This window comes from Pongo abelii, chromosome 7 (assembly GCF_028885655.2).
Source record: "Pongo abelii isolate AG06213 chromosome 7, NHGRI_mPonAbe1-v2.0_pri, whole genome shotgun sequence".
Classification (NCBI taxonomy): Eukaryota; Metazoa; Chordata; class Mammalia; order Primates; family Hominidae; genus Pongo; species Pongo abelii.
The window spans coordinates 135,836,425-135,863,350 of NC_071992.2; the positions used below are offsets into that span (position 1 = coordinate 135,836,425).

Genomic DNA, 26,926 nt, shown 5'->3' on the forward strand with positions numbered 1-26,926 from the left:
CAGAAAATCATGTGTGCCATAAAATGAGTCCAAATTTAAACATATTCCAATGCTATTGGATAAATGTGAACCTGATCACTATATCCTATAATTGAATTAGAAATAGGCAGAGCAAAGCCAAGTTAATCACTTAAGGAATTTAATTCTTCAGCTTTAGAAATCCTTTGTATCTGAGCAAAATAATTGCATACTTTGAATTCTTTCCTGTTTAAAAAAAAAAGTGAATGCCAGAGTCTTTTCATTTTACCTTATTTCACTACCTGCCTAAAAGCTGCTTTATTTTACGTAATTGGTGTTAAGCCACAGAAATGAGCCCTAATGAACCCACTTTTAATACTAATGGAAAAAATACAAACTAACAGAATCTGTGTCAAGCTCAGAATGCTCACCCCTGAATGCCCTCGTAGGATGGGGTACTTGAACAACGGTAGACAGGGAATTAAAAGCGCCAGCTATGAGGCCAGAGTGCTTGGGTTTGAATCCTGACTCCAACAAATGCTGGTGTTAAGACTTGGCAAGTTATGTAAACTTTTGATGCCTCTGGAAAACGAGGACAATAATAGTACCTATCTCATAAAGTTGTCGTAAAGGTGAAAAGAGTGTACATTTAGAATAGTGAAAAGCATTTAGAATAGTGCTGGGCACATAGAAAGGGTTTAGAAAAATGTTAGCTTTTATTGTTATATACTAAATGTATAGGTCCGCAGAGATGATGTATTCATTCACAAAATATTTGTTAAGGGCGTATTGGGTTTAAGGCATTTGTGTAAACATAAATAAAGATATTCCTACCAAAAAGACTATTATGGAGGAGTTGTCATTTTCTTTGGGGGAAAGATAAGCAAGTGATTATTCTTTTCTGGGCAGGGGCTGATTGTGTTTGTGTTAAGAGAATAAGATGAGGACGCTGGAGGTCTGAGTAGCCATCCTACCTCTGACCTTAGGTGCAACATTTAACCTCTCTAGGCCTTAGTGTTCTATCCTCTCAATCTCTTTTTTTTTTTTTTTTTTTTAATTGTTGAGATGGAGTCTTGCTCTGTCGCCTAGGCTGGAGTGCAGTGACACAATCTCGGCTCATTGCAACCTCCACCTCCCCGGTTCAAGTGATTCTCCTGCCTCAGCCTCCCAAGTAGATGGGATTAAAGGTGCCTGCCACCAGGCCTGGCTAATTTTTGTATTTTTAGTAGAGACAGGGTTTCACCATGTTGGCCAGGCTGGTTTTGAACTCCTGACCTCAAGTGATCCACCCGCCTCGGCCTCCCAAAGTCCTGGGATTACAGGCATGAGCCACCACACCAGGCCTCTAATCTCTTAAATGAGGAGTTGGGCAAGGTTGTCTCTAAGTTTCCTATGAGTTCTTAGGTTATCTTTATGAAATAACCTCAGAGACCAAAAGAACACGGCCCTTAGCCATTAGCGTTTCAAATATTCAAATACAATGCACAGACAGCACAAATAAATCTGAACAAGAAAGAGCAAAAAAAGAAATGGGGTACATGTTGCTGTCTTCACACCACTGATTGATGGAGAATTTGTCATGAGATCAAGTATATTAGACATGGTCAAAAAAAAAAAGACTAAATTAAGTATTTACTAGTAAAGGGGAGCAAATTATCTTAAGTCATATATAGCCCTTGTCTAGTTAATGTTGAAAGACAGAATGTGAACAAGAAAACAAATACCATTTATTAGTTGTTCTCTATGTTCTCAAATACCCTAATAAGCATTTTATGTTGTTTTATTTTATTTTATTTTTTATTTTTTGAGATGGAGTCTTGCTCTGTCCCCCAGGCTGGAGTGCAGCGGCATGGTCTCGGCTCACTGCAAGCTCCGCCTCCCAGGTTCACGCCATTCTCCTGCCTCAGCCTCCTGAGTAGCTGGGATTACAGGCGCCCACCACCACGCCCGGCTAATTTTTTGTATTTTTAGTAGAGACGGGGTTTCACCGTGTTAGCCAGGATGGTCTCAATCTCCTGACCTTGTGATCCACCCACCTTGGCCTCCCAAAGTGCTGGGATTACAGGTGTGAGCCGCCGCGCCCGGCCTATTTTATTTTATTTTTGAGACAGGGTCTCACTCTGTTTCCCAGGCTGGGGTGCAGTGGTGCCATCTCAGCTCACTGCAGCCTCAGCTTCCTCGGGTTTGGTGATCCTTCCACCTCAGCCTCCCAAGTAGCTGGGACTATAGGCACATGCCACCATGCCTGGCCAATTTTCGTATATTTTGTAGAGATGGGGTTTTGCCATGTTGCCCAGCCAGCTTGGTCTCAAACTCCTGTGCTCAAGCGATCACCTGCCTTCCAAAGTGCTCAGACTACAGGCATGAGCCCCCACGCCCGGCCATAAGCATTTTAAATATGTTAGCTCATTGCATCTTTGCAACATCCCATGATGAAGATGCCATATATATGTGTGTGTGTGTGTGTGTGTGTGTGTGTATATATATATATATTTTTTTTCTGAGACAGAGTTTCACTCTTGTTGCCCAGGTTGGAGTGCAGTGGCATGATCTCAGCTCACCAAAACCTCTGCTTCCAGGTTCAAGCTATTCTCCTGCCTCAGCCTCCCGAGTAGCTGGGATTACAGACATGTGTCCCCATGCCCGGCTAATTTTGTATTTTTTTTTTTAGGAGAGACGAGGTTTCTCCATGTTGGATAGGCTGGTCTCGAACTCCTGACCTCAGGTGATCTGCCCACCTCAACCTCCCAAAGTGCTGGGATTACAGGCATGAGCCACCATACCCAGCCCAAGACACTATAATTTTTATTTGAAGATGAGGACATGGATTTGTGCAGAGATTAAATCACTAGTCCAGGGTCACCAATCTAATAAGCAGCCAAGCTGGGATGAGAATCAATGTAAACAATCATACATAATGGGAATTACTGTCTTTGAAGTTGAATTGGCACAAAAGAATGGAGCATCAGCCGAAGATTATTTTGGAATGAAATACTATCATTTAACAAGCAAGAATAATTCTAGGTTGCAGTACGGAACCATGTTAAAAAGATGGCCTTCAAAGTCTAAGTATATGGTTTGAATCAGGTTCTAAATTTTTTTAAGTTTTCAGAATATACACTGTGTAGATTTCCTTGACATATATATTCTCTTAACTAACTGAAAGTGTGATCCTATTTTTTTAAAGTTGTAAAATGCTTCAAAACAAAAGGGGAAAAAATGAATCCAAGTCACTTTCAGGATACAGAGATAAAATAATAGTCTGAGAAGAAAATGAAAGCTATAGACATCTTTGCAGCATACAAAAGCCACCTTCTTATAAGTGGTTTCAAATGGGTGGAGAAAATTGCCATTCAAAACCAGAACACTGGGCCTTTTCAATGAGGCTTTGCAGCAGTTTCAGGGGGGCAAAGGTGGGGACTCAGTATTAATTATGTTGTTGGCTCCTCTCCATTCTGCCAGGCAAATATGTTACAGAACAGAAGAAATTACTTCTATAAGCATCTATGACAGTCAAGAGTTAAAGAAATGTCACGCGTAGGATAACATTGGTAAATCAACATGCTGTTTATATTAAGCAGTATCATTTCCAACCTACCTACTCTTACTTCTCAACTCAGAAATCTCTTCAAAAAAAAAAAAAAGAAAGAAAGAAAGAAATCTTTTAAAGGGACTGTGTGTGCTAGATTCAAATCACCAAACCCAATTTCAATTTAGCCCTTCAAATCTGAAAAAGCTACTTTTATTTCTGATTTTAGAGAATACAGACGGTACCGTTCTGGATTAATTTGAGCCTGCAATGGCTCTCAGCACACTGCTATCATAGAATACTCAGAATTTTGTTAGGCATAGAGGCAAATACAGAAACAGCTTTAGGTGGTTTACAAAAAAAAAAAAAAAGATGGAAAGAACATCTCAGTGGGAACAAAATCCCCGTGAAAGTTGAAACAGATTCCTTTTCTTACTAAGGAACCTTAAAAATCATCAACATGTTAATACTTTTATTAGGTAAGATTCATCTTAAGGCTTATGAACATTAACTGCTTATCCCCCCATCACTTCTTTAGGGATGGAAAGGAGCCCCATTTTCTTATTAGAAAAATCCTGGAGTTCAGTGGGAAAATGAGGTGAAAATAGAGGCTTCCCCTTGGTCTCCTGTCTGGAACTTTCAATCTCTAGATGACTCCATCAGCTCCCCAGAGGCCTGAGACCATCTAGATATTTTTAAGTTGTGAACCAAAATAAATATAATATGTTGTCATATATTTATAGAAAATGATAATGAAAGCCACTGCCATAAATAGTCTAAGAGAAATATACATGTCCTAGATGGCAAGTTACCAAAAACCTACAAACAGGAATAGAAAAATCTAAAGGACATCCGGAAGGAGGAGAGACCATCTTACTTACATTCTGTTAAGAGAGGATGGGGCCAGGCACGGTGGCTCATGCCTGTAATCCCAGCACTTTGGGAGACAGAGGCAGGCGGATCACAAGGTCAGGAGTTTGAGACCAGCCTGGCCAACATGGTGAAACCCTGTCTCTACTAAAGATACAAAAAATTAGCCGGGAGTGGTAGCAGGTGCCTGTAATTCCAGCCACTTGGGAGGCTGAGGCAGGAGAATCCCCTGAACCCAGGAGGCAGAGGTTGCAGTGAGCCAAGATTGCGCCACTGCACTCCAGCCTGGGTTTCAGGGCAAGACTTCATCTCAAAAAAAAAAAAAAGAGAGAGAGACAGGATGGAAAAAAGGAGAGCTGGAAGACAAAGAGAAGGTAGGATGAGGCACAGAGGGAGGACCTCAGGAAAAAAAACACCTGGAAGGTTATTTTGATTTAGTAAATATTCAAAAGTTCTATATTTTCACATTTAACTGAAACAAAATAAAACTTAAATTGATGTTTTATAAATTGAATCATAGCTGTCATTTTATAAACATTGACAAAATAAAGGTAACTTACACAGACCAAAAGAATGTTCCAGCTTTCACCCCTTGCTTGGTGGCTGTAATCCATAGCTAATGAGGAAAATATAAGCGGCTTAAAATGTGTTCTGAGTTTTTGTCAAAGAAGAAAAAGTTTTAAAAATACATTAGATCAGATATCTTATACTCTACTCATACCCCAACATAAATTTCCCATTATTTGCAACCATTTATTTTCACATCTGGAAGTCAGAATCATTATTTCCACAAATGTTATTCAATATATTCTCTGCAAAAGCTCTCAAAAGCTCCTGCTATGACTCTAGTGACATATTTTTAAAAATCTTATTTTATCTCAAATCCTCTCTCTTCTGTACCTGTCTTTTCTGATCATTGTTTTGAACAATTAACTTATGCAGCAGAATTTTGCTCATCAAAGGACTCAAGAGTGAGCCATATGTTTCCTTTACTATTGAAAGCCTCGGGGAGGAGTGCCCCAATTTGGCACCCAGATGTCAGAATTTTGGAACCCAGATCGTCTTGTTTCAGTTTAAACTAGATGAATGAGAAGGGGGGAAAAGGCTAATTTTTAATTTTGATTTTTCCTATATCTTTTACCTAGCCTTTTGGTAAATGTTATTTTGAGGGAAAGTTCCTAGAATAAGTTAAGTGAACCAAGCATTTCATTAAGATTTTTAAAATATTCTTTACACCATGTACTATGGGGAGGCATAAGATATAGGAGTTTAGAACCTGGGCTCTGCATCCAGACTGTTTGGATTTTAAGCCTTGTTTCTGTCACTTACCAGCCATGTAGTCCTTTGGCAAGTTACTTAATATCTTTGTGTTTCTGTTTCCTTTACAATGTAAATAATATTAGCTAGCACATAGGATTATTCTAAGCTTTAATGAGTTAATACATTTAAAGTCCTTAAACCAGTGTCTTAACATCTGGCCAACACTCGATACATTTACATATTTATTGTTATGCAATAATGGAAATAAATAATCCAGTTATTCTAGTAATATTAAAAACAGCCTAAGATGGCAAGTGTCCCACTGAACAGAAGTCTATGAGAAGAAAACCCCTCACTTAAAGAAAGAGAATGGAAGCAAATACGAGAGAGAACTGCGGTTTGCCTAAGACCAAAACAAAAATGATCTGGGAATTGTAGCCAGCCCCTTTTCTGGTTTCATTGTCACCAGCCTTTGAGAGTATCCTTAAAGAGTGACAACTTATTTTTTGAAGAAATGGGTAACTGGGAGGTGGAGAACCCCCAGGAGCTTAACCATTGTTTCAAAATCATCTGGGATACCTGCCCTGGGAAAGCTCGAAAAGGATTCCAGACCCCTTGGAGCCTCTAGAAATCCTCAGCCCCAAACTCACAGCTACTGTAGCTGGCAAATGAGGGATGGGGCAGGAGAACGTCCAGAGCACTCTTCAGTCTGTGGGTTCTGAGCTGCTGGCGAATTTCATCAGCCCGGGAGAGGTAGGGGCCTCATCGTATTCACATGGCTCTGAGGGACCAGACTTTCTTGGCCAGACTTTTGGTTCCCTGGGATGTTTGGAGACATAAGAATCTCAGATTGTTCTGAGAGCGCTTCACTCCATTTGGTCCAAAGCTCTTTCTACTTTAAAGACAAATTCTGGCATCCTCCAGGAACCCCAGCCCAACTAGGGTTCAGAATGTGTCCTGGACTTTCATTCATTCTTGTTCCAGCACCTCCACCAGCAAGAAGATGAGCTCAAATGAAGTGCTGGACACACTATAAAACCATGCCAGTTCCCAAAGAGGCCAGCTCCTTATATTAAGAGACCTATTTTCATGCTTATTTTAATTGCACATACACAATCTTAGCACATTCCAATATCCAAACAACTTCCTAGATGTACTGCCTTGCTGTTTCCAAGAAGATTGTACTCGGCAATACTTGGCATCTATGAAATTTAAGATTAATATGGAGTTTCCTAAAGGAAAACGAATTTTTAATACAAATTTCTCAAATAATGACCCTGCACTTTCAAAAAGTATACTGTAGAATACATACTGATGTTGGCATCATTAGGGCAACAGGAAGTTCTGAGAGTTAATTTAACTCAGTAATCCTTAGGGAAAAAAGATAACTGGAAGAGGTCTTTGCAGTGTCAAAAGGAAGGAGCACACAGAGTGAAAATGACAGGGTATGTTAAAATTATTATGATGGCAAAATTAAGATCATTTGTTCTTTATATTTTTCTGCACTTTCCAACAATTTTACAGTGACAATAATCAGAAAAAAAAACCAACCAATTTTAAAAAGCAGTGTGTCTTAGAAGCATACAGTGTAAACAATAGAGGCAACTTAAAGGTAAAATTTGTATTTCTTCTAAAAAAAATCAAAAAGCAGAAAAATTCTGCCTGTTTCTTGGTAAAAGTCAAGTTGACCACCTTTTCAAAAAGAAAATTGAGAGCATGATCAGAAAAGTATAAAAACTAAACAAAAAGATAAAATACTTAAAATGAAAAGCACATTTTCCCAAGAGGGGGAAAAAAGGCACTAAAATATTGGTCCAGAAGAAGAAAAGTGAATACAAGCCAATAAGGTTATAAAAAGGAGAGAGAGAGAGAGAAGCTTCCTGGTTCCTTGTTAATTCAGAGACATAAGTGTCAAAATTTCTCTGAATTTGAATGCAATATAAATTTCTTCAGAGGGTAGTTTAAAAAAAAAAAAAATCAGGTCAGGTGCGGTGGCTCATGCCTATAATCCCAGCACTTTGGGAGGCCGAGGAGGGTGGATCGCCTGAGGTCAGGAGTTCGAGACCAGCCTGGCCAACATGGTGAAACCCGTCTCTACTAAAGATACAAAAATCAGCCAGGCGTTGTGATGGGCACCTGTAATCCCAGCTACTCAGGAGGCTGAGGCAGGAGAATCACTTAAACCCAGGAGGTAGAGGTAGGTTGTAGAGAGCTGAGATCGCACCACTGCCCTCCAGCCTGGATGAAAGAGTGAGATTCTGTCTGTTAAAAAAAAAAAAAAAAAATCATACAACTAAAAAAATAAGCTTAAGAAAACACTGGGTTTGGGCTTTCTCCCTCTAATCCCAAAACTCCCTGCATTGCTTTCCTTTATCTGGAGGCCCAGCTTTCAACATTTGTGTCCTAGATGCTGCTTTGTGAAAAGGGGACAAATGGGAATGACATTGTATCTTGTGATGTGCTATTTATTAGAAATCAGAAAGGCTTCCTCCACAGGAACCAAGTGGGTTAAATATGAAATTCAACACTTTCTCAAATTCAGCATATAGCTTTGGGAGAAAAGGAGAAGTTTGGAAAAAGAAAAATATTAGCCAAAAACATTTTTTCAAAAACCATAAACTACTAGTGCAGTCTTTCTAGCAGTTCCTCAAAGGGAAATCATTTCTTTGCATTCAAAAGCATTGAGCTAGGATAAACAGAATTCTAGGAGACCAGGGGATGGGTGGGGCACTTGCTTCAGCAGATCAATCGCTGAGAATCAGAACAAATTAAGGGTGTGAGGGTTGGGGGAGGCAGCAGAAGAGACTGGGGCCCAATGCAGCTGGTTTCCACGTGATTAGGGTCAGAAGGAGGTGAGTGAGGAAGCTGTTGGCATGTGGCTGGAGCTGCCGAGGCTGAGATGGAGTGTTGTCCTTAATGCCACCTACCCTAGGGGAAGCACAGGCCAAACATGCTCCCAAAGGAAGCAAAGAACAGAAGAACAGTTCCATCCAAAACACAATAGTGGAGCCAGGCTCTAGATTGGGTCTTCAAAACAGAAATACACCAAGTCCCTACCTGCATGGGACCTGCAGTGCAAAGCAGACCTGTGAATAACCAACTTCAAAAGGAGGTAGTCAGCCCAGGCGCAGTGGCTCACACCTGTAATCCCAGCACTTTGGGAGGCCAAGGCAGACAGATCACTTGAGGTCAGGAGTTCGAGATCAGCCTGGTTGACATAGTGAAATTCCACTCTACTAAAAATACAAAAAAATTTTATCTGGGCATGGTGGCACACGCCTGTAATCCCAGCTACCCAGGAGGGAGAGGTACGAGAATCACTTGAACCCGGGAGGCGGAGGTTGCTGTGAGCCGAGACTGTGCCACTGCCCTCCAGCCTGGGCGACAGAGCAAAACTCTGTCTCAAAAAAAATAAAAATAAAAAGAGGTTGTCAAATTTGTGATAGAAAAAATATAAAAGCCCAAAGGACAGTCACTTTGCTTAGCCAGAGCTGGAAATGCTGGGGGAAGGAAGGCCTCCTGGGGACAGACACTTCAGATGAAATTTGGAAGAAAAATAAGAGGCTGGTAAGCAAAGGCGCCAGGTTAGCAGAGCTCGCCCTAACTAGGTACATTTGGATACAGTACAAACAGAAAAAACTGCAGGTCTACGGTAGCATATGGAAAAGAAACAACAGAATAAAGAATAGGTTAAATGTTCCTGAAAAGAAATATCGTCTCTTTATCAGGACAATAAAACAGATAAAAAGAGGTTAGCAATGACTTGTACTTTCCATCAAGTCAATCCCTTCTGGCCTGGAAAGTCACCCCTATTCTGTGTCATTCTTCTTCTCCTTGCTGTCTCTGTCTTAAACACACATTTCTTGCATTTTTACACTGCAGTCATTCACTAAAATGGCTTCTGTTCCAACTCATTGTATCACCAATACTGGCAGAGAGCAATTCTAGGTCAAGCAACTTAAGTGATAAGAATGCATCTGCTGGACAGTTGCAGTTGGGATCACGCCTGTAATCCCAAGACTTTGAGAGGCTGAGGCAGGCACCTTGCTTGAGCTCAGAAGTTGGAGACAATCCTGGGCAACAAGGCGAAATGTGGTCTCTACAAAAGATACAAAAATTAGCCAGGCATGGTAGGTGTGTGCCTATAGTCCCACCTGCTCAGGAGGCTGAGGTGGGAGGGTTGCTTGAGCCCGAGAGGCTGAGACTGCAGTGAGCCAAAATCATGCCACTGCACTCCAGCCTGGGCGACTATACTAAGACCTTGTCTCATTAAATATAATAATAATAAATTTTTAAAAAATAATAATCTGCTCCTCTTAGAAACACCTTACTCCAGAAATGCCGACTTCAGGGGACTTGGATCATGATGGGGTATTAGACTTGTTTCTCAAATCTCCACATTTAGTCAACTCCTAGGAATCCCATTCATTCCTCCCATTGCTGAGAATCCAAATTTAAACTGAACAGGGAACAACCCCATGGAAGTATCTTTGTATTAGAAATTGCAGGACCGTAGCAGAGAGAATTTCCAAAGAAGCCAACCCACTTAAGGAACTCCATTAAACTACGTATGAGAAATGTAGGGTCCTACAGCAAATGACTGCTTCTAGCAGTCCCTGCTGAGTATTAGCAAATTAAAAACAGACTAGACTTTGTTTAATTGGCTATATCAAGGCTAAAAAAAAAGATTAATTATAAAAGACTAAATTAAATTATGTTTGGAAGATGCCTAGTTAGATTCAAATTTTCAAATGGCCATTGTACAATTGCCTCATCCCATCTACTAGAGTTTATGCTAGGACAAGAAGTGGCTTTTATTCACCATGTAATCTGACCCCTATGCCATTTGGATAAATGTCTTACATGGTTTAGTCCCTCAGTAAAAATAAATTGAGTTTAATTTAATTATCAGTCTAAGATTTGTATAAATATTTTCTCTTATGAATGTATAAAAATTTATAAGACTTTTATAAATATTTTTTCACTGGTGATTTTAAAATGTAGAAGCCTCTGAGAGGATGGTATAAATGCTTGTAGAATATTCATTAATTTTTTTCTTATAGTACTTTTAGTTGCTTATATTCTTATACTTTGACTAAAGTTTCTTTTTAATTAATTACTTTTTATTTATAACTGACATAATAATTGTGCATATTTATGGGATACAGTGTGATGTTTCAATGCATGTGTACATTGTATAATGATCAAATCAGGGTAATTACCATATCCATAACTTTAAACATTTATCATTTCGTTTTGGTGACAACATTTAAAATTTTCCATCTTAAATACACTACATTGTTATTTGCTATAGTCACCCTACTGTATAATAGAACACCCTACTGTATAATAGAATAGAACAATACTTTGTCTATATGTTTTTCCAATATGCCAAATTTCAATAAAATGTGCTTTTAAATTGTAGTTACTATGCTCCTGGGAATTCTTTTTTTTTTTTTTTTTTTTGAGATGGAGTCTCGCACTGTCACCCGGGCTGGAGTGCAATGGTGTGATCTCAACTCACTGCAACCTCCACGTCCTGGTTCAAGCAATTTTCTTGCCTCAGCCTCCTGAGTAGCTAGGATTACAGGTGCCCGCCACCACGCCTGGCTAATTTTTTGTATTTTTAGTAGAGATGGAGTTTCACTATGTTGGCCAGGCTGGTCTCAAACTCCTGACCTCGTGATCCACCCACCTCAGCCTCCCAAAGTGCTGAGCCACCGCACATGAGCCACCGCGCCCGGCCCCTCCTAGGAATTCTTATGGTGGCCATCTTGCCCAAGATGACGGAAACACTAGTCAGTTTCACCACAAATCTTGGTCAGCATGAGGAAAGTACTAAACTTGGTCAGATGCGTCAACTTTGGGAGTTAGTGAGGAAACAGGTAAACAGAGCTGAAACAGAGACTTCACTTCATTGGGCAGGTTAACAGCATTTCCTCTGCTCCGCTTTTGCAGAAGTTAATGAATATGTGGCCTCATCTTCTTCTGAGTCATCCTAACCCAAAGGAAACCTTATGTCAACACTTGGTGTAAGGTGATCCAATTTGATAAAATTACTATTTATCTCTAATCCTTTAAGGTTCTTCAGGTAAGTTTGCTTCCATGATCAAATTAATATAAAAGACCCACTAGTGAAAGCTTAATGGAGCTCTAATTTCAATCATTTTGTTTACTCATAAAATATTCCCCTATCATAAACTTTGAAAAATCCACCCTGTCAACAAATTTCACTATGATCACACCCTAGGGCCATTATGGACTTCTGGGAGTCCAGCCTGAATAAAGACAGCAGAATCAGAACATCTATTATAAAGAAACTTTTCTGCAGATGTACAAGAAGTCTTCCAATGTTTATTTTTTTAATAAAAAGCTCATATTTATCCTTGCATACTGATTTACCTATTATGCAATATAAATATTTTGATCACAAATGACCTTTCCTTAAAGTGAGATACCTTAAGAAAAAATTTCTATTTATAGTCCTTACTTTGTCCATAAATTGCAGCAAACATTTCCAGGTACAAGATCATTGAGGCATGGTGGATACACGGATGTGTGCAGACACTGCCCACCAGTCATGCCACGGTTGAGTGCACAAAGTTCTCCCAGCCCTCTTCTCTAACAAGTGCTCCAGGAAGCCACTGTCTCCAATCAGAATTGGCATGAGATGGAACCACTTACCATCTTACTTCTACATGTTTCTGATTGCCTGTGTGCCCTGGGATATGTTCCTAGGTGATTCTGATACTTCTGGCCAGAAGCTTGTACACTTCAGCCCAGCTCTGCACATTCAACAACTGTGGCTTTATGCTGCTTTGCTCATGTCTGACCAAAGCAAGTTGCGTAACCATACACACGGTCACAGGAAAAACATTAGGTAGAAAGCCACCTACAGCCCTTTTTATTTTCTGCCCAGTCATTTGATCTGAAGTAAACAGGGTGATTTCTTTTCAAAGTATTAATTTGCTATTTCAGTATCAAGGTAGTATTCTGCTTTTTATATTTAACTTTATGATTTTTAAAAAATAGATTAAATTTAAAAATTCATGAATTTACTGTGGATTTCAGTGAGTTCCCTTTTTTTCCAGCAAGTTTCCCTGTTTCTGTTATTATAGCATCAGGGCTAACATATTGGGGAAGTCACAGTCATACACTTCTCTTTTTTATTATACCCCTAAATCTGGGAAATCAATGAGATCTGACTATTTCTTTGTCAAAATAGTTCTGAAATTCACCTCATCACCATTGTCACCACCATAATCCTAGGGAAGACATTCATATCATCTCACTTTTATAATCATAGCCTCACAAACATGCATGCATATATACACACAGAGACACATACACATATGTATACATACATGTATATTCTATGTGCACATATGTATGTATACATACATAAATATATAATATATACACATATATCAGATATATATACATATATAATGCATATATACACATATTTCATGTTTGTATGTATATTAAAAGTATCAAAAGACAGAAACATTGCCAAGCATGAGGAAATTATATGCATTTTTTCCACGTCTAACAAATTTGGGGATGAAATGTCTCAATACATGAACACACAAACACATAGACACACAATAAATGCAAAACTTACCGGTTGACCTCCCCACCATCTATGATTAAATTTCTCTCGCCCTCGCAGATGAAAAGTGGCATCAAATACGGGATCATACATTGAATTGCCAACAATTCCATGTGATTCTGGATATAGCCCCTTTTTGTAAAAGCAAATTTATTGTTAAAATAACAATACAATAATCCACATACATTAATTCTAGTATGAATTTTCTTAGCAGAGAAGGTTTTATAGCAATACTTAATTTCCAAAATTATATAAGACATATATAACCTTCACTGTGTATCTGTTTGAGCAAACATGAATAATATCTATGGGACAAATTATAAGCCATCTGAGAAACTTAATATGATTATAAGAAATTTAATATTGGGGTTTTTTACTGCTGTAATTTAAGAAGATGACAATAATTTTCATGACAATAAATTAACCTTTAGTTTGGAATGTATACATGTGCCTCCAAAGAAGCTTCTATTTCTAAATACACTTTTCCTTCTTTCTAAATTCTATTGCTCCCCAAATCAATAAAAATAAATAAATAAATTATGTTTTAAAGAAGAAAGAGTGGTAGAATTTGAAGTACCTGAAAATTAAAACATAGCCCTGAAGTCAACATTTTTTTTTTTTTTTTTTGGATTTTTTTTTTCTTTTATTATCATTATTATTATTATTATACTTTAGGTTTTATTATGTATACATATGAAGTCAACATTTTTATTTGCAAATTCAGAAAATAAACAATAGACCCTCTGGTATTTGAGAGAAGTTTAATGTATGTGTTCAAACAGAACCGCACCTGAGAAAAGTTTCAGCTTTAAAGCTGGAATGAAGTTCAATCACCCACAAAGTTGTAAAAGGCATTTGCTGTGAACAAATGACCCAGATAAGGTGGAAAACAGAAAGATTTTCTTTGAACACTAAGGAACACGTTTTAAAAGTAAAAGTCTCCCCTTTAAAGTCATTCCAGGATGAAATCAGCCCTTTGAATGTGTATCATTTGAAAAAATACTTACAGTGGCCAAAGTGTATAAGTTAGGAAAGGTTTTAGTTGGGTACACCGGCCTCATGTAAGGAGAATGTGTGCCACAAGACCCTGGAAAGAGAATTGCAAATATTAGAACAAGAGAACCAACAGGAATTGCTTATAGAAAATCCATTTTATAAACACTCAGACACGTGTTACCTTCACTTCTGTATTTCAAATAATAAAACCCATTTAAAACTACGTGCCCATAGATCTCAAAGCCCACAGCCCACTTGTTACTGTGGAGATCCTGGATTACAGATAAGAACACAGAGTATGGAAATTACTTACTTAGTTTTTCAATATTAGGCATGACTTTGCTGCCTTTCTTCATGTATGATGCGCGGAAGCCGTCCACGGAGAAGATGATTAATGGAGGGCGAACAAACCTTAAACGGTAACACATTAAGCTTTTAGAAACCTTATCGCCACAGAGTTGCCATTACACCTAGTGATTCTCAATAATGGGCGCAATAATTTCCAAGAAAAAATTTCGCCGGGCGCGGTGGCTTACGCTTATAATCCCAGCACTTTGGGAGTCCGAGACGGGCTGATCACCTGAGGTCAGGAGTTCGAGACCAGCCTGGCCAACATGGTGAAACCCCCATCTCTACTACAAATACAAAAATTAGCTGGGCGTGATGGTGGGCACCTGTAATCCCAGCTACTTGGGATGCTGAGGCAGGAGAATCACTTGAACAGGGGAGACAGATGTTGCAGTGAGCTGAGATCGCACCATTGCACTCCAGCCTGGCCGACAAGAGCAAAACTCCATCTCAAAAAAATAAAATTAAATTTAAAAACCAAACGTATTCATTTAACCATTTAACCACAAGCCAGTCGTGGTTAAATCAAGACTGCCCAACAAAAATATTCTGTCAGTCATTCATTATCTGAATTCTTATGTATGAGATCTGTTAAGTTATGGTACAAATTAAAAAGTCATGAAATATTTGTCTTGTAACAAATAACACAGTGACCTGTTATTATTCATTGGTAGCTTTTTTTGAGATGAGCTATCAAGGCCGCCCTTTCTGCCTTGTTCTTCATGTCTGCGAAGATCATTTTTGTTCCGGGGATGTGCTTCTTGGGATTCTCCAAATACTCCATGAGTGTATCCTCTCCCCAGGTGATGCTTTTGTTCTTATGGGCCTCTGTATAAGAGAATCCAATGGCCTGATCTGTCTTCCCCGCAAAGAGACCATGGAGATTTGACTCAGCCATGTGTTTGCCTCCCTTTTCAACAGTGTGGAACTGGGCACAGTTCTGAACAAAAAATCTCTTGCCTTTTTCAACATCCCCCATATTTAATTCTCTCTTTGGTCGCTGGTGCTATAAAGGTTCCCATTCAGAAGTCAGATGTCCCACTGCCTTGGATGCCTTTTTTTTTTTTTTTTTTTTTTTAGAGGGGGTCTCTTTCGTCCAGGCTGGAGTCCAGTGGCACAATCTGGGCTCATTGCAACCTCTGCCTCCTGGGTTCAAGTGATTCTCATGCCTCTGCCTCCCAAGCAGCTGGGATTACAAGCGCTGGCTAATTTTTTTTGTATTTTTTTTTTTAGTAGAGGAGGGGTGTCACCATGTTGGCCAGGCTGGTCTCAAACTCCTGACCTCAAATGATATGCCCACCTCAGCCTCCCAGAGTGCTGGGATTACAGGTGTGTAATCAATAAGTAATAATTACTTATTGGATAACATAATTTTAAAGGTTCTCTAGACTTCCTCTTTCATTCCCCACTCCCCGCAAAATAGGCAAAACAAGAACTCCAGAAAAAACAATACTGAGAAAAAGTCTTAGCCAGAATATTCAGATGCACTTTGTAAAATCTTCAGCTGAGGTGGAATACAGGGGATGTTCAGACCCCAATATGTGCAGAGGTGATTGGAGAAAACTGGGGGGAAGAAAACTATCACCATTTCGAGATGTACCCTCCACCTTTTGACTCATGAATTACTCCTAAGTACCCATAAGTTTGCCTGTATAAGAGGATTTCAGTTCCACATTGTTTCTAAATACTTCTCTTTTCATTTCCTGTGAGAGTTTATCAGCTAATACATAAAACTTCAAAATAGTCATAAAATACACTTACCCTGCAGGGCACTCTGGGGCCTTTATTTCCTCACAGTCGTCATCAACCCAATGGGACTCTCCTATAAGGAAAAATGGGTAAATGTATTGTTGAATCTAATTACAAATGCCATGCCTTGAAGCTCACAATTCCGGGATCTGTGTCCTGTTTGATACTTTCTTTATGGGATATCACCAGAAAAAAAAAAGAAAAAAAGAAAAATTCTGAAAAAAAAATCTAGTGTCTGGTTTGGCTTATAAAGTACACCCATACATGATGGGAAAGCTAAGATTTAATAACCACAAGTGGTGAGGTGTTTATTTGAGCCTTCCGAGTCTAAATGGTTTGTAGATTAAAAAAACCAGTGGCGTCAGTGAACAAAATTTCATGTTTGTATCCCTCCAGAAATAAACTGTTTGGTCATTAGATGGAACATTCTTTTCTCCACCACTGGAGATCTCAAAGCCATAGAAAGCATGACAAAACTTCCCCTTTAGATGCTTCAAAAAAAAAAAAAAAAAGGCTTAGAATCTACAGAGATAATAAGTGGAAGATCACAAAAGAAAGATTATTTGCCAATAAATCTCCATACAGCCCTTGAATTTAGAAAGAAAAAAATGCTAAATTTCACTTTTTATCTTCCACCAAGATCTAAGAGCATAACATCGAGAATAGAGAACAGAAAAGGCCTCAGATAAAAAATAAGCTTTCCTTTGAAGAGAATAAAAATTATCAAAAGAATATGCCTTAAATTATTTTAAGAGAAACAAAAGTTACATGTCCTGAACAGAAGTAAAATTTGTAACCAACACATTGGAGAAATTGCTCCCATGTAAAGAGAACTGGAAATCTTCTCTGGTCAATAAGACTCTAACTACTGGACAATGGGGTAACTACTATGCTCCTTAAAATAAAGAAGATTTACTACACATATAGTAACCCAGAGCACACACGTGGGCCTCACAAAAGTACTGAAACTAGAATTTTAAACCAGTAAAAGCCAATGCTTAATGATTCAATGATCAATGATACCAAGGGCTTCTTTTTAAAAAAAAAAAAAAAAAATTATTTCTAACAGCCTTTGTGGCTTCCTGGTACACTTACTGCACAGGAAAATTAAAAAGGAAAGGGAAATAAATTCTCAACCAATTTTATGCTTCAAAATAAAAGCATAATTATTGGGTAGGGGAAATTAACAATACAATAATTGTTTGCGTATGGGGAAATTCTTCAAATATATTAATATAACACCCTCTTGCCACAACTAAACACCTTACATATTGCAGAACTGACTTGATTTTTTTCCTGAAATCTTTTAACGAACTTCTTCTTAAATATTCCACATCAGAGATAATGAAAAGGACTTGATTTCGAAATTGAAAAAGTGACTTACAAATAATAGATAAAGATTCTTGGATCTTCCCATCAACTTCTATAAGTGGGTTGCACAGCAACTTAAACCCATTAAAGAGAGTAACTGCGTCTTTTATATTTTCTGTAGTCCATTAACTATTGTTAATTTTTGGAATAAAAGCATCATATTCCACCATCAACCAGACAAACCCAACACTCATGCATATATGGCTTTGGGGTAGAACAGGAAATGCTGGCCCCCTCATCCCCTTTACCAGCAAGTACCCCCATCCCTGGGCAGTTGCCAATGCCTTGGTGAACAGTGTACATCCAATGGATAAAAAAGCCCTGGCTCCTTGCCTCAAGAGTAGTGACCTGGATTTACTTTTCAAAGCAAGCAATAGAGGGAGGTGAGGCTAACTGAGAGCACGCCCTCACTTGTCTCTCCACACTCCTACTTCCCTATCCTGCTTCCCTTTCCTCCGACATGGTTTTCCTGCAGTATATCCGTTTCCTCAATAAACTGCATGTACCGAATTCCTGTCTCAGGCTCTGCTTCTAGAAAACTTGACCTAAAACCAAGACAGGAAATTTAGAAATCTCTTCATTATTATGGTTCCGTCTAATTAAGAAATTCTGGTTTCTTTCCTTGTTACTTCAGATCTGTGAAATGCAGAGTAGCAAAACTAATGAAGAAGCATGAGAAATTAAAAAGGACAATTCATTCCTTCCTCCCAAACTCATATCCAATGTGGTCTATTCCTAGCATCCAGGATCTCCTGGAGCACCTCCAGTTTTTATTCTTTTAAAGCTCAGGCCGATCCAAAGAAACACCTACCTTTGCAAACCACTTGGTAATTGGTACAGCAGTCTCCCCTGGCCAAGCAGTCCTCCGAGCAGTGACAGGCATTTTCTTCATTTCTGACTTCTCCACATCTGTCCTTAGTACACTCCCAGCCACGGGCTAAAATCATCCCAATAAAACATTTTCACTGCTGCACACTAACCAAATGAAAGAAGCCACAATTGCTTACAGGATTTCCAATGAAGAGAGCTAAAATCTCACATCATTTACTCTGCTTGTGAAATTTGAGTTGGCTTGAGGCCCAGAGGACGTTTGGAGAACTTACAGATAAGATGAATTTCTAAGTTTTCAAATCAGAGAACAACATCAAAATTCAATTGGGTTCCTTTGGGAAAATGGGGCCCTGAAAGGCAAGCAAGTATCCCTACCATTCTGGAATTGTCCTAAAGGACCCAACAAATTTATGGCATCAAAGGTTTATGATAGGGCTATCTATTGTTGTAGGGACAGCCTCTATAGCTTGGCTGTTTTACTTTCTGAAGTGGGTGTGCTTAGCTTTATTTTTATTTTATTTATTTATTTATTTTTGACAGAGTCTTGCTCTCTTGCCCAGTCTGGAGTGCCGTGGCGCAATCTCGGCTCACTATAACCTCTGCCTCCCTGGTTCAAGCGATTATCCCGCCTCAGCCTCCTGAGTAGTTGGGATTACAAACATATGCCACCACACCTGGCTAATTTTTGTATTTTTAGTAGAGACGGGGTTTCACCATGTTGGCCAGGCTGGTCTCAAACTCCTGACCTCAGGTGATCCTCCCACCTCAGCTTCCCAATGTGCTGGGATTACAGGCATAAGCCACAGCGCCTAGCCTAAAGTAGCTGTGCTTAGCATTAATCAGTGTGATTCAAACACAAATAACAGGACAACTACATGGTTTCTATCTGCACCTGGAGGTTAAAGTCCTAAATAGGATGTGAAGTGTATAAAGGGGGCATTACAATGTTTGCTCAAGATTCTAACCACTGACCCAGTGTGGTCCTACCTACAATGACAGGTCAGAGTTCCTACTTTCAAGCCAAGTAAATGGGTTACAGATTTCCCTCTGTGTGTACCTGATTGAGAGCTCACTGCTTAATTCTTACATTCAGAAAAATAACCTTTCCATTTTAAAAGGAGTGCTGTGTTTTTTGACTTTTTCATCTGCTAGAGTGTAAGCACCATGTCAGGAAAAGTGACACCTCTCTCTTCGCTCTTCTATTTCCAGTGGCAGACTGTAAGCCTGGGAGACTGCGCCTGACACATGCTAGGTGTTCAATCAATATGTATTAAATTGAATTGGAAATGACCATGGAGATAAAATACAACTCTTTAAATTCAGAACTACTCTACTGAGAACTTTCATAGTTGATTCATTTACTCATTGACTCTTATACCATGTTTTCCGTGTTCTCGGTGCCAGGATGTCATAAAGAACAGGAGAGACTAGGTCTGTCTTCATGGAGCTTACATTCCAATTGGAAAAGACAGATCATAGGCAAGCAAACCAATAAGCAAGATCATTTCAGCTTGTGCCAAGTGTTCTGAAGGAAGTAACAGGTGGCATTGACAGAAAGACAGGGTGAAATAGATGCTACTCCAGGAAGTAGAATGGTCAAGAAAGGTGTCACTGAGCTAAAATACATATGAACACTTCAGGTCTTTATCTCTTAAAATATGTGATAAGTGGAAAGGAATGATTTTGAAAGCAATCCTGCCTCTTAGTAATATTCTACCAAGAGAAATTATTGTTAGGTGAATACATTAATAAAGAGATATTATGAGCTAGGCTCAGTGGCTCATGCCTGTAATCCCAGCACTTTGAGAGGCCGAGGCAGGTGGGTCGTGAGGTCAGGAGTTCGAGACCAGCCTGGCCAACATGGTGAAACGCCGTCTCTACTAAAGATACAAAAAATTAGCCGGGCATGGTTGTGCATGCCTGTAATTCCAGCTACTCGGGAGGCTAAGGCAGGAGAATCGCTTGAACCCGAGAGGCAGAGGTTGCAGTGAGCCAAGATCACGCCATTGCACTCCAGCATGGGTGACAGGGGGAGACTACATCTCAAAAGAAAAAAAAAGAGAGATATTAGTTGTTTGGCATAAGTGCTACCCCTGCCCCTTTTGGTAAATCATTAGCCAGAAAACCATGCAACTACTATTTAATTTTTATTCTTTTAGAATTATCTTTGCATCCTGATTCTGCTCTCTGATATTTTTTGTTGTTTTGTTTTGTTTTTTTGAGACAGAGTCTCACTCTGTCGCCTGGGCTAGAGTGCAGTGGCATAATCTCAGCTCACTGCAACCTCTACCTTTCAGGTTCAAGTGATTCTCCTGACTCAGCCTCCCAAGAAACTGGGATTACAGGTGCCTCCCACCATGCCTGGGTAATTTTTGTATTTTTAGTAGAGATGGGATTTCATCATGCTGGCCAGGCTGGTCTCGAACTCCTGACCTCAAGTGATCCACCTCCCTCAGCCTCCCAAAGTGCTGAGATTACAGGCGTGAGCCACCATGCCCAGCCATTCTGGTTTTTTAATATCCCATTTCCATTCCTTTTTCTTCTCGAGCAGATTAAGTGCTTAGAATTGCTTTTCCCATGACCTGCTCTTCCCAATGATGAGCAATTTTCTAAGGTTGCTTTGACTATAGATATTGTGGGGTTTTTCAATTCAAGGTGATTCTATCCACCAATAAACTTTTATTCCACTCCTAATTCCATAAGAAAATCACATCTACATTACTTACAAAATAATATCATTATTAATAAGTTATGTTTATTGAGGAACTATTGTCTTTATGTACGAATGAAATAAAAAATAAATCCAGAGTTTAAAGTGAACTATACACAAAGGACAAGTCAGATATCTGTGTAATTTTCAAAGCAAACATGGGAATAAACATAAAAAATATTTAACCTTATTGGAAAATAAGGATGAGGTCACCTACCAGATTATTTTAAAAGTATTTTTAAAAATAAGAGTATTCAGTGCTGAAAAGGAAGTGATGAAAGGCCCTTGTGTCCTTTGGTAGAAACATAAACTTTCAGAAGTATAATTTGGTAATGTATATTTAAATTTAAAAAATGCATATATACTTTGACCCCAAAATCCCACTTCCAAAAATTTATCTTAAGGAAAATAGACAAAAGTATGAACATGCATCAATTATATTCATTGATACATCATTCATAATAGCAAAACTCGGGGAAATATGCATTTAATTACTCAGTGAATTAGGTTGCAACAGTTCAATGGAATATTATGTAGCCATTCAAAAGGATGATGTGTATAAAGATTTATTAATACAGATACTTTCACACACATGCATATATATACACACAGTTGGAAAAGTATACGTGCACACACAGATACATACTGAAAACACACACACACACAGAGTTATCAAAGTTTCACTGAAACACTGTGGTTGTTTCTAGGCAGTGCTCCCTCAGCAAAGGAGAATCTCAGAGCCTTTTGTTTTTCTCTTCATCCTTTTATTATTATTTGATATTTGATTCCTTCACATTCAGGACATGTTATCTTTGTACACAGAGAAATGGACTATAAGATATTATTATATCCCATCCTTAATAAATTGAGGAACAAAGGCATGAATGACATTCAAAAGAGAGCTAAGATAGAGTCAGGGATTCATAACATTTTGCAAAGAATTCTAAGTCCAGAAATCTAGAAGTTTGATATGACATGCCACAGACAAGATATTCAAGGTAAGGAGGAAACATAAAACATTAGTAAATTCCTCAGTGCCAAGCAAACACAGATTGCTGGCTTGAAATAACGTTTTAGAGCAAAAAAACTCTGCTGGAACATCTGTTCCATCTATACATTCAGCTTACAATAGTCTCAGCAATTTAGTTTGCAGACCCACAACTAAAAGAAACTGGGAGAAGTTCCAAAGGAAAGCAACCCCCAAAAAAGTGGTCAAATGGTTGGAAAATGTATTCTGCAAAAAACAGCCTAATGAAGCTGTTCTTATTGCAGGGATGCAGGAGGAAAACAAATCAGAACTAGTAAGGAAGTTTATGTTGGATTTCATATAAATCAAGAGCTACCACTTAAGCAAAACACAGTAATATCTGTTTCTAATGATAACATTTGAAAGATCAAACTAACAGCAATGATAGTAAGAGTTAGGTCTTTGAAAAAATTGTCTAAGCATAAAAGTCCAAAAACAAGAAATAACCTGCCAAGGAAACTGTGGAAACTGCTTCTGGTGATGTCAAGAACAGAACTGACAGTTGTCTTTCTCAGATAGTTTGAGTATGGTGTTGTCCAGAAGCATAGTGGATAGCTTACGAGATATCTCAAAAATCCTATCTGAAATATTGGGCTTTGAAAACAGAGTAGGTGGGATGGCAGAAGTCCCCAGAGGTGTTTTTCTCAACTCATGTGCATTCATACAGAAGCCTGTATATCCTAGTAACGGTTCCAGTACAAAAGAAATGTAAAGAAAGTCACAAAAAGTGTGGAGGAAGATTTTAGAGCTACCCAGAGCGTGAGACTCCAAACAGAATTCCATAACAATTTTCCGTTTGCACAGACAGCTGGGAATGACAGACACACTAACAGTTACTATACAATAAGATGAAGTAAAACAAATGCTAGAAGCTCGGTAAGCAAGAAAAAAAATTTTTTTTAAGAATGTACACAATTAGGCCAGGCGCAGTGGCTCACTCCTATAATCCCAGCACTTTGAGAGGCCAAGGCGGGAAGATTGCTTGAAGCCAGGAGTTCAAGACCAAACTGACCAACACAGTGAGATGCTCTCTCTTAATAAATAAATAAATAATTTAAAAGAACATACACAATTTTAGCCCACACGCCCTAGCAGTGAATGTGGGAATTGACAGGAAGATATAGAAAGGATGAAGGTGAAGAAACAAAAACAAAAACAAAAAACATTTGCAAAACCAGCACATCATGACTGCAGCTGCAAAGAACCTTCCTCTGCTGGATCTTGTGTGGAAACAATGGTCATTGACATAGGGTATGCTCTTCATACAACCAATAATCATTCAACAAACAAAACTAAAATCCACAATTTGCATAGACCGAAGCAGGGTGGCCACTCCAGGATGCATACAATAGCAGGCAGTCTTTAAGCCATCTACTTAAAGGTAGAGAGGACTCATAAGTTACGTACCTGTCTTCAAACAGAGCTCATCAAAGTCATGGCAGCAACTGGTATAGCTCTTACACAAGTTGTCACAGCGACAATCAGGAGGTCCAGCCTCTTGAAGTTCGAAGCACCTGCCCTTGCAAGATCCGGAGATGTTGGTCCAGGGGGAGTCTGATAGCACTGCAAAGAACAAGAGGCAAAAACAATGGATTGGAGTGGTCATGTCACCATGGAAAGGTGGCACTGGGAAGCTGTGTGGTGTGATGCTGCAGTGGACTCTGGAGGAGAAGACTGGCTCCATTACTTGCTACCCATGTACCCTGGGCAGGTTGCCCAACTTCCTTGTTCTACGATTTCCTCATCTGCAAAGTGGGGGACTCATAAAAGTAACTCTATGTTGAAATGAGAATTAAATGAATCAGTCCATGTAAAACACTTAGCCGCATGTCAGACATATAGAAAGAATAACAAGTTTTGGTGATTAGTTCAATTACTATTTATAATTATTATTACTGCAAATCTGTGATGGTTAGTGCCCCTGTGGGTGCTAATGATGACCACAGAAAACAGTACCTTGATCCATACCCTTAGAAACAAGAGAGCATGTCCCTATTTAAAAATTCAAAACTTTTTGCAAGGGAAATTCAGCTCAAATGTTCCAAGAACAGAATGAATATATGAGATTGGAATAGAAGACTTTTACAGTTTCAGCTAGTGTTTTACAAATACAAGCTCTACAATCTCGGCTTCTCAAAAAAATCCTCCATCAATATTTTCACATGATATAAGTTTATATCAGAAATCAAAAAAATCAACTAAAATTTGGGGAAAAAAAGAATTCAGTGAGATAAAAATTCCACAAATTTGTAATATGCACAAAATATAGTTTCAAAATTAAATGGAAGTTTCATTCTCAATAGTGCCTAAATGATAAAATAGCTAGGTATTTTATTTGGTATATTTTATTTAATCACATGTATGTAGAACTTACATGAAGAACATAAGAAAACTCTACCAAAAATATTTTTTTAAGATCTCATTAAGGTGGGGTGAGGTGCCTCACACCTGTAATCCCAGCACTTTGGGAGGCCGAGGTTGGTGGATCATCTGAGGTCAGACGTTCAAGACCAGCCTGGCCAACACGGTAAAACCCAGTCTCTACTAAAAATACAAAAATTAGCCCGGCGTGGTGGCGGGTGCCTGTAATAACAGCTACTCAGGAGGCTGAGACAGGAGAATTGCCCAAACCTGGGAGGCAGAAGTTGCAGTGAGCCGAGATCGCACTATTACACTCCAGCCTGGGTGACAGAGTGAAACTCTGTCTTAAAATATATATATATATATATATATATATATATATGATCTAATTAAAATGAAAGACATATCACCTTAAAGGTAAAAATATCAATATTATGAAAATATTAATTCTTCCCAAACAAACCGGAAGTCTCAATGCAATCACAGCCAAAAATATTGAGAGTTCATGAAACTTGAAAGAATATTAAACGCTTATTTAAAAATAAAATATTTTAAAATAGAAAACCTCTGAAAAGGAAAAGTAATTTGATAAAGACTAGATAGCAAAGTATATTCTGAAGTTAAATAATCAAAGTAGTCTGATACTAGAAAATAAGTAGATTAATGTTGTGGATGGGACCCAATCAGTAAGCAGGGACTACAAATAATTAAGTTAGATTCTCATCTCAATTTACAAAATAATTTCTGATAAATGGAAAATATAAACAGCCTCATAACTGTTTCTAGGAATTAAAATTTTTGTAAAGTAGAATGTAATTTAGAAAGACCTATCAACATTTTTAAATGCTTATAAATGTTTCACCCAGAAATTCTATTACTAGAAATTTACCATTTACACAAATTTGCAACAGTTTGCCAAGCTACATGTACAAAAAATGTCCATTGTTCATTGCAGTCCTTTTGTTACAGGTAAAGAGATCCTGAAATCAACCAAAGTTGTTTTTCCCATCAAGAAAGAAAGAATCGCTATATCCATAAGTGGACTATTGCACCATAAGTGGACTATTGCACACTCCTTAAAAAGAATGAGTCAGATCTGTGTAGGCTAATATGGAAAGATCTACAAAATATATAAATAAGTTGTTTAAAGAATAAATACAGGATAGAGTGTTATATATTAGACTTTGTGTTTAAAAATAGAGATAAACAGGACAATAAGGATAGAAATGAAGATAGAAATAAAAACAGAGCCAGAACTAGAAACGAGTGAGAGACAGGGTAGGGCAGAAGGAGGGAGAAAATGTCCAAGTTTGCATCACATTTTTAAAATGCAGGTGTGAATAAACTTTTTCCTTCTGTAAGAAACAGTTTATGGAATTACATTTAGGGAAAATGAGAAAGAAAGAGGAAGAAGATTTTTACCTTCCTGTTGTTTGAAATTTCTAACATTCTACAAATTCACAGGTAGTTGCCTGGTCTTTTTGTTTGCTTACTTACTTTCTCTTTCCTTCTCTCTCATTATATATACATACCATACAATATATGTGCGTGTGGGTATGTATATTTATGTACAAAATATATACTGTATAATATATGTCTTTGTGGGTATGTATACATATGAACAAAATACATGTCATATAATATCTGTGTGTGTGGGTACGTGTATATGTACAAAATATATACCGTATAATAGATGTGTGTGTGGGCATGTATATATATGTACAAAATATAAACCATATAATATATGTGTGTGTGGGTATGTGTATATATGTATAAAATATATACCATGTATGTAAATATCTTAACAAATATTATTGACATGCGATTTATAATTTTATTTTCTTATTTACATGCTTATAAATTTTTCATTTTTTCTAATTCATGTCTTACTTTTAAAATCAAGAAAAAGCAAGAAGCAGGAGAAGAACAGATGTTAAATGTCACTTCTAGGTTCACCCAAGCCATTTATCTGAACATTCTGCTCATCCCTTAGTCCTTCGTCCTCGTTAAAGTCAGAGTCATCCAATCCCAGCCTTTATGGCATCAGATCAGTTCAACTAAAGCAAACAGATTTACCAGACCATGAGATGTGAAACACTTTTGCACGGTTGCTCCTAGGATGTTGAAAGACATACAAACCATACGAGTTCAGTTTAGAAAATAATATTCATTTCCAATGCAGTGGTCCATGAAGCACATTTTTCTACTGTCTTTGACCAACCTATCAAGAGTGGATGCTGAACCATAAGAAACCATGGAGGCAGGAGGGATTGAGAAGTAAAACAAAAAAAAAAAAATGAAAAA

General features: G+C 38.3%; 2 protein-coding genes across 8 annotated transcripts in view; both read right to left on the reverse strand.

Moving 5' to 3' along the window:
* The window catches only part of ENPP2 (ectonucleotide pyrophosphatase/phosphodiesterase 2), a 116,332-nt gene that overhangs the window by 45,800 nt on the left and 43,606 nt on the right, over positions 1 to 26,926 (reverse strand). For all 7 annotated transcript variants that reach the window (XM_054560967.2, XM_024250610.3, NM_001133090.1 and 4 more), the window contains 7 exon segments: positions 23,669 to 23,824; positions 18,505 to 18,630; positions 16,335 to 16,395; positions 14,539 to 14,636; positions 14,237 to 14,316; positions 13,242 to 13,361; positions 4,918 to 4,973 (listed from right to left, as the gene is read on the reverse strand). In XM_054560967.2, coding sequence (XP_054416942.2) covers positions 4,918 to 4,973; positions 13,242 to 13,361; positions 14,237 to 14,316; positions 14,539 to 14,636; positions 16,335 to 16,395; positions 18,505 to 18,630; positions 23,669 to 23,824 — 697 coding nt within the window.
* Positions 14,645 to 16,324, reverse strand: LOC112134685 (cytochrome c-like). The gene has a single exon (XM_054518791.2). It carries the CDS (start codon positions 15,550 to 15,552, stop codon positions 15,238 to 15,240), a length of 315 nt encoding a protein of 104 aa, XP_054374766.1. The 5' UTR covers positions 15,553 to 16,324; the 3' UTR covers positions 14,645 to 15,237.

Bases quoted from the DNA above. Each gene is read 5' to 3' on its own strand.
- LOC112134685 (XM_054518791.2), bottom strand. From the start codon at position 15,552: ATGGGGGATGTTGAAAAAGGCAAGAGATTTTTTGTTCAGAACTGTGCC.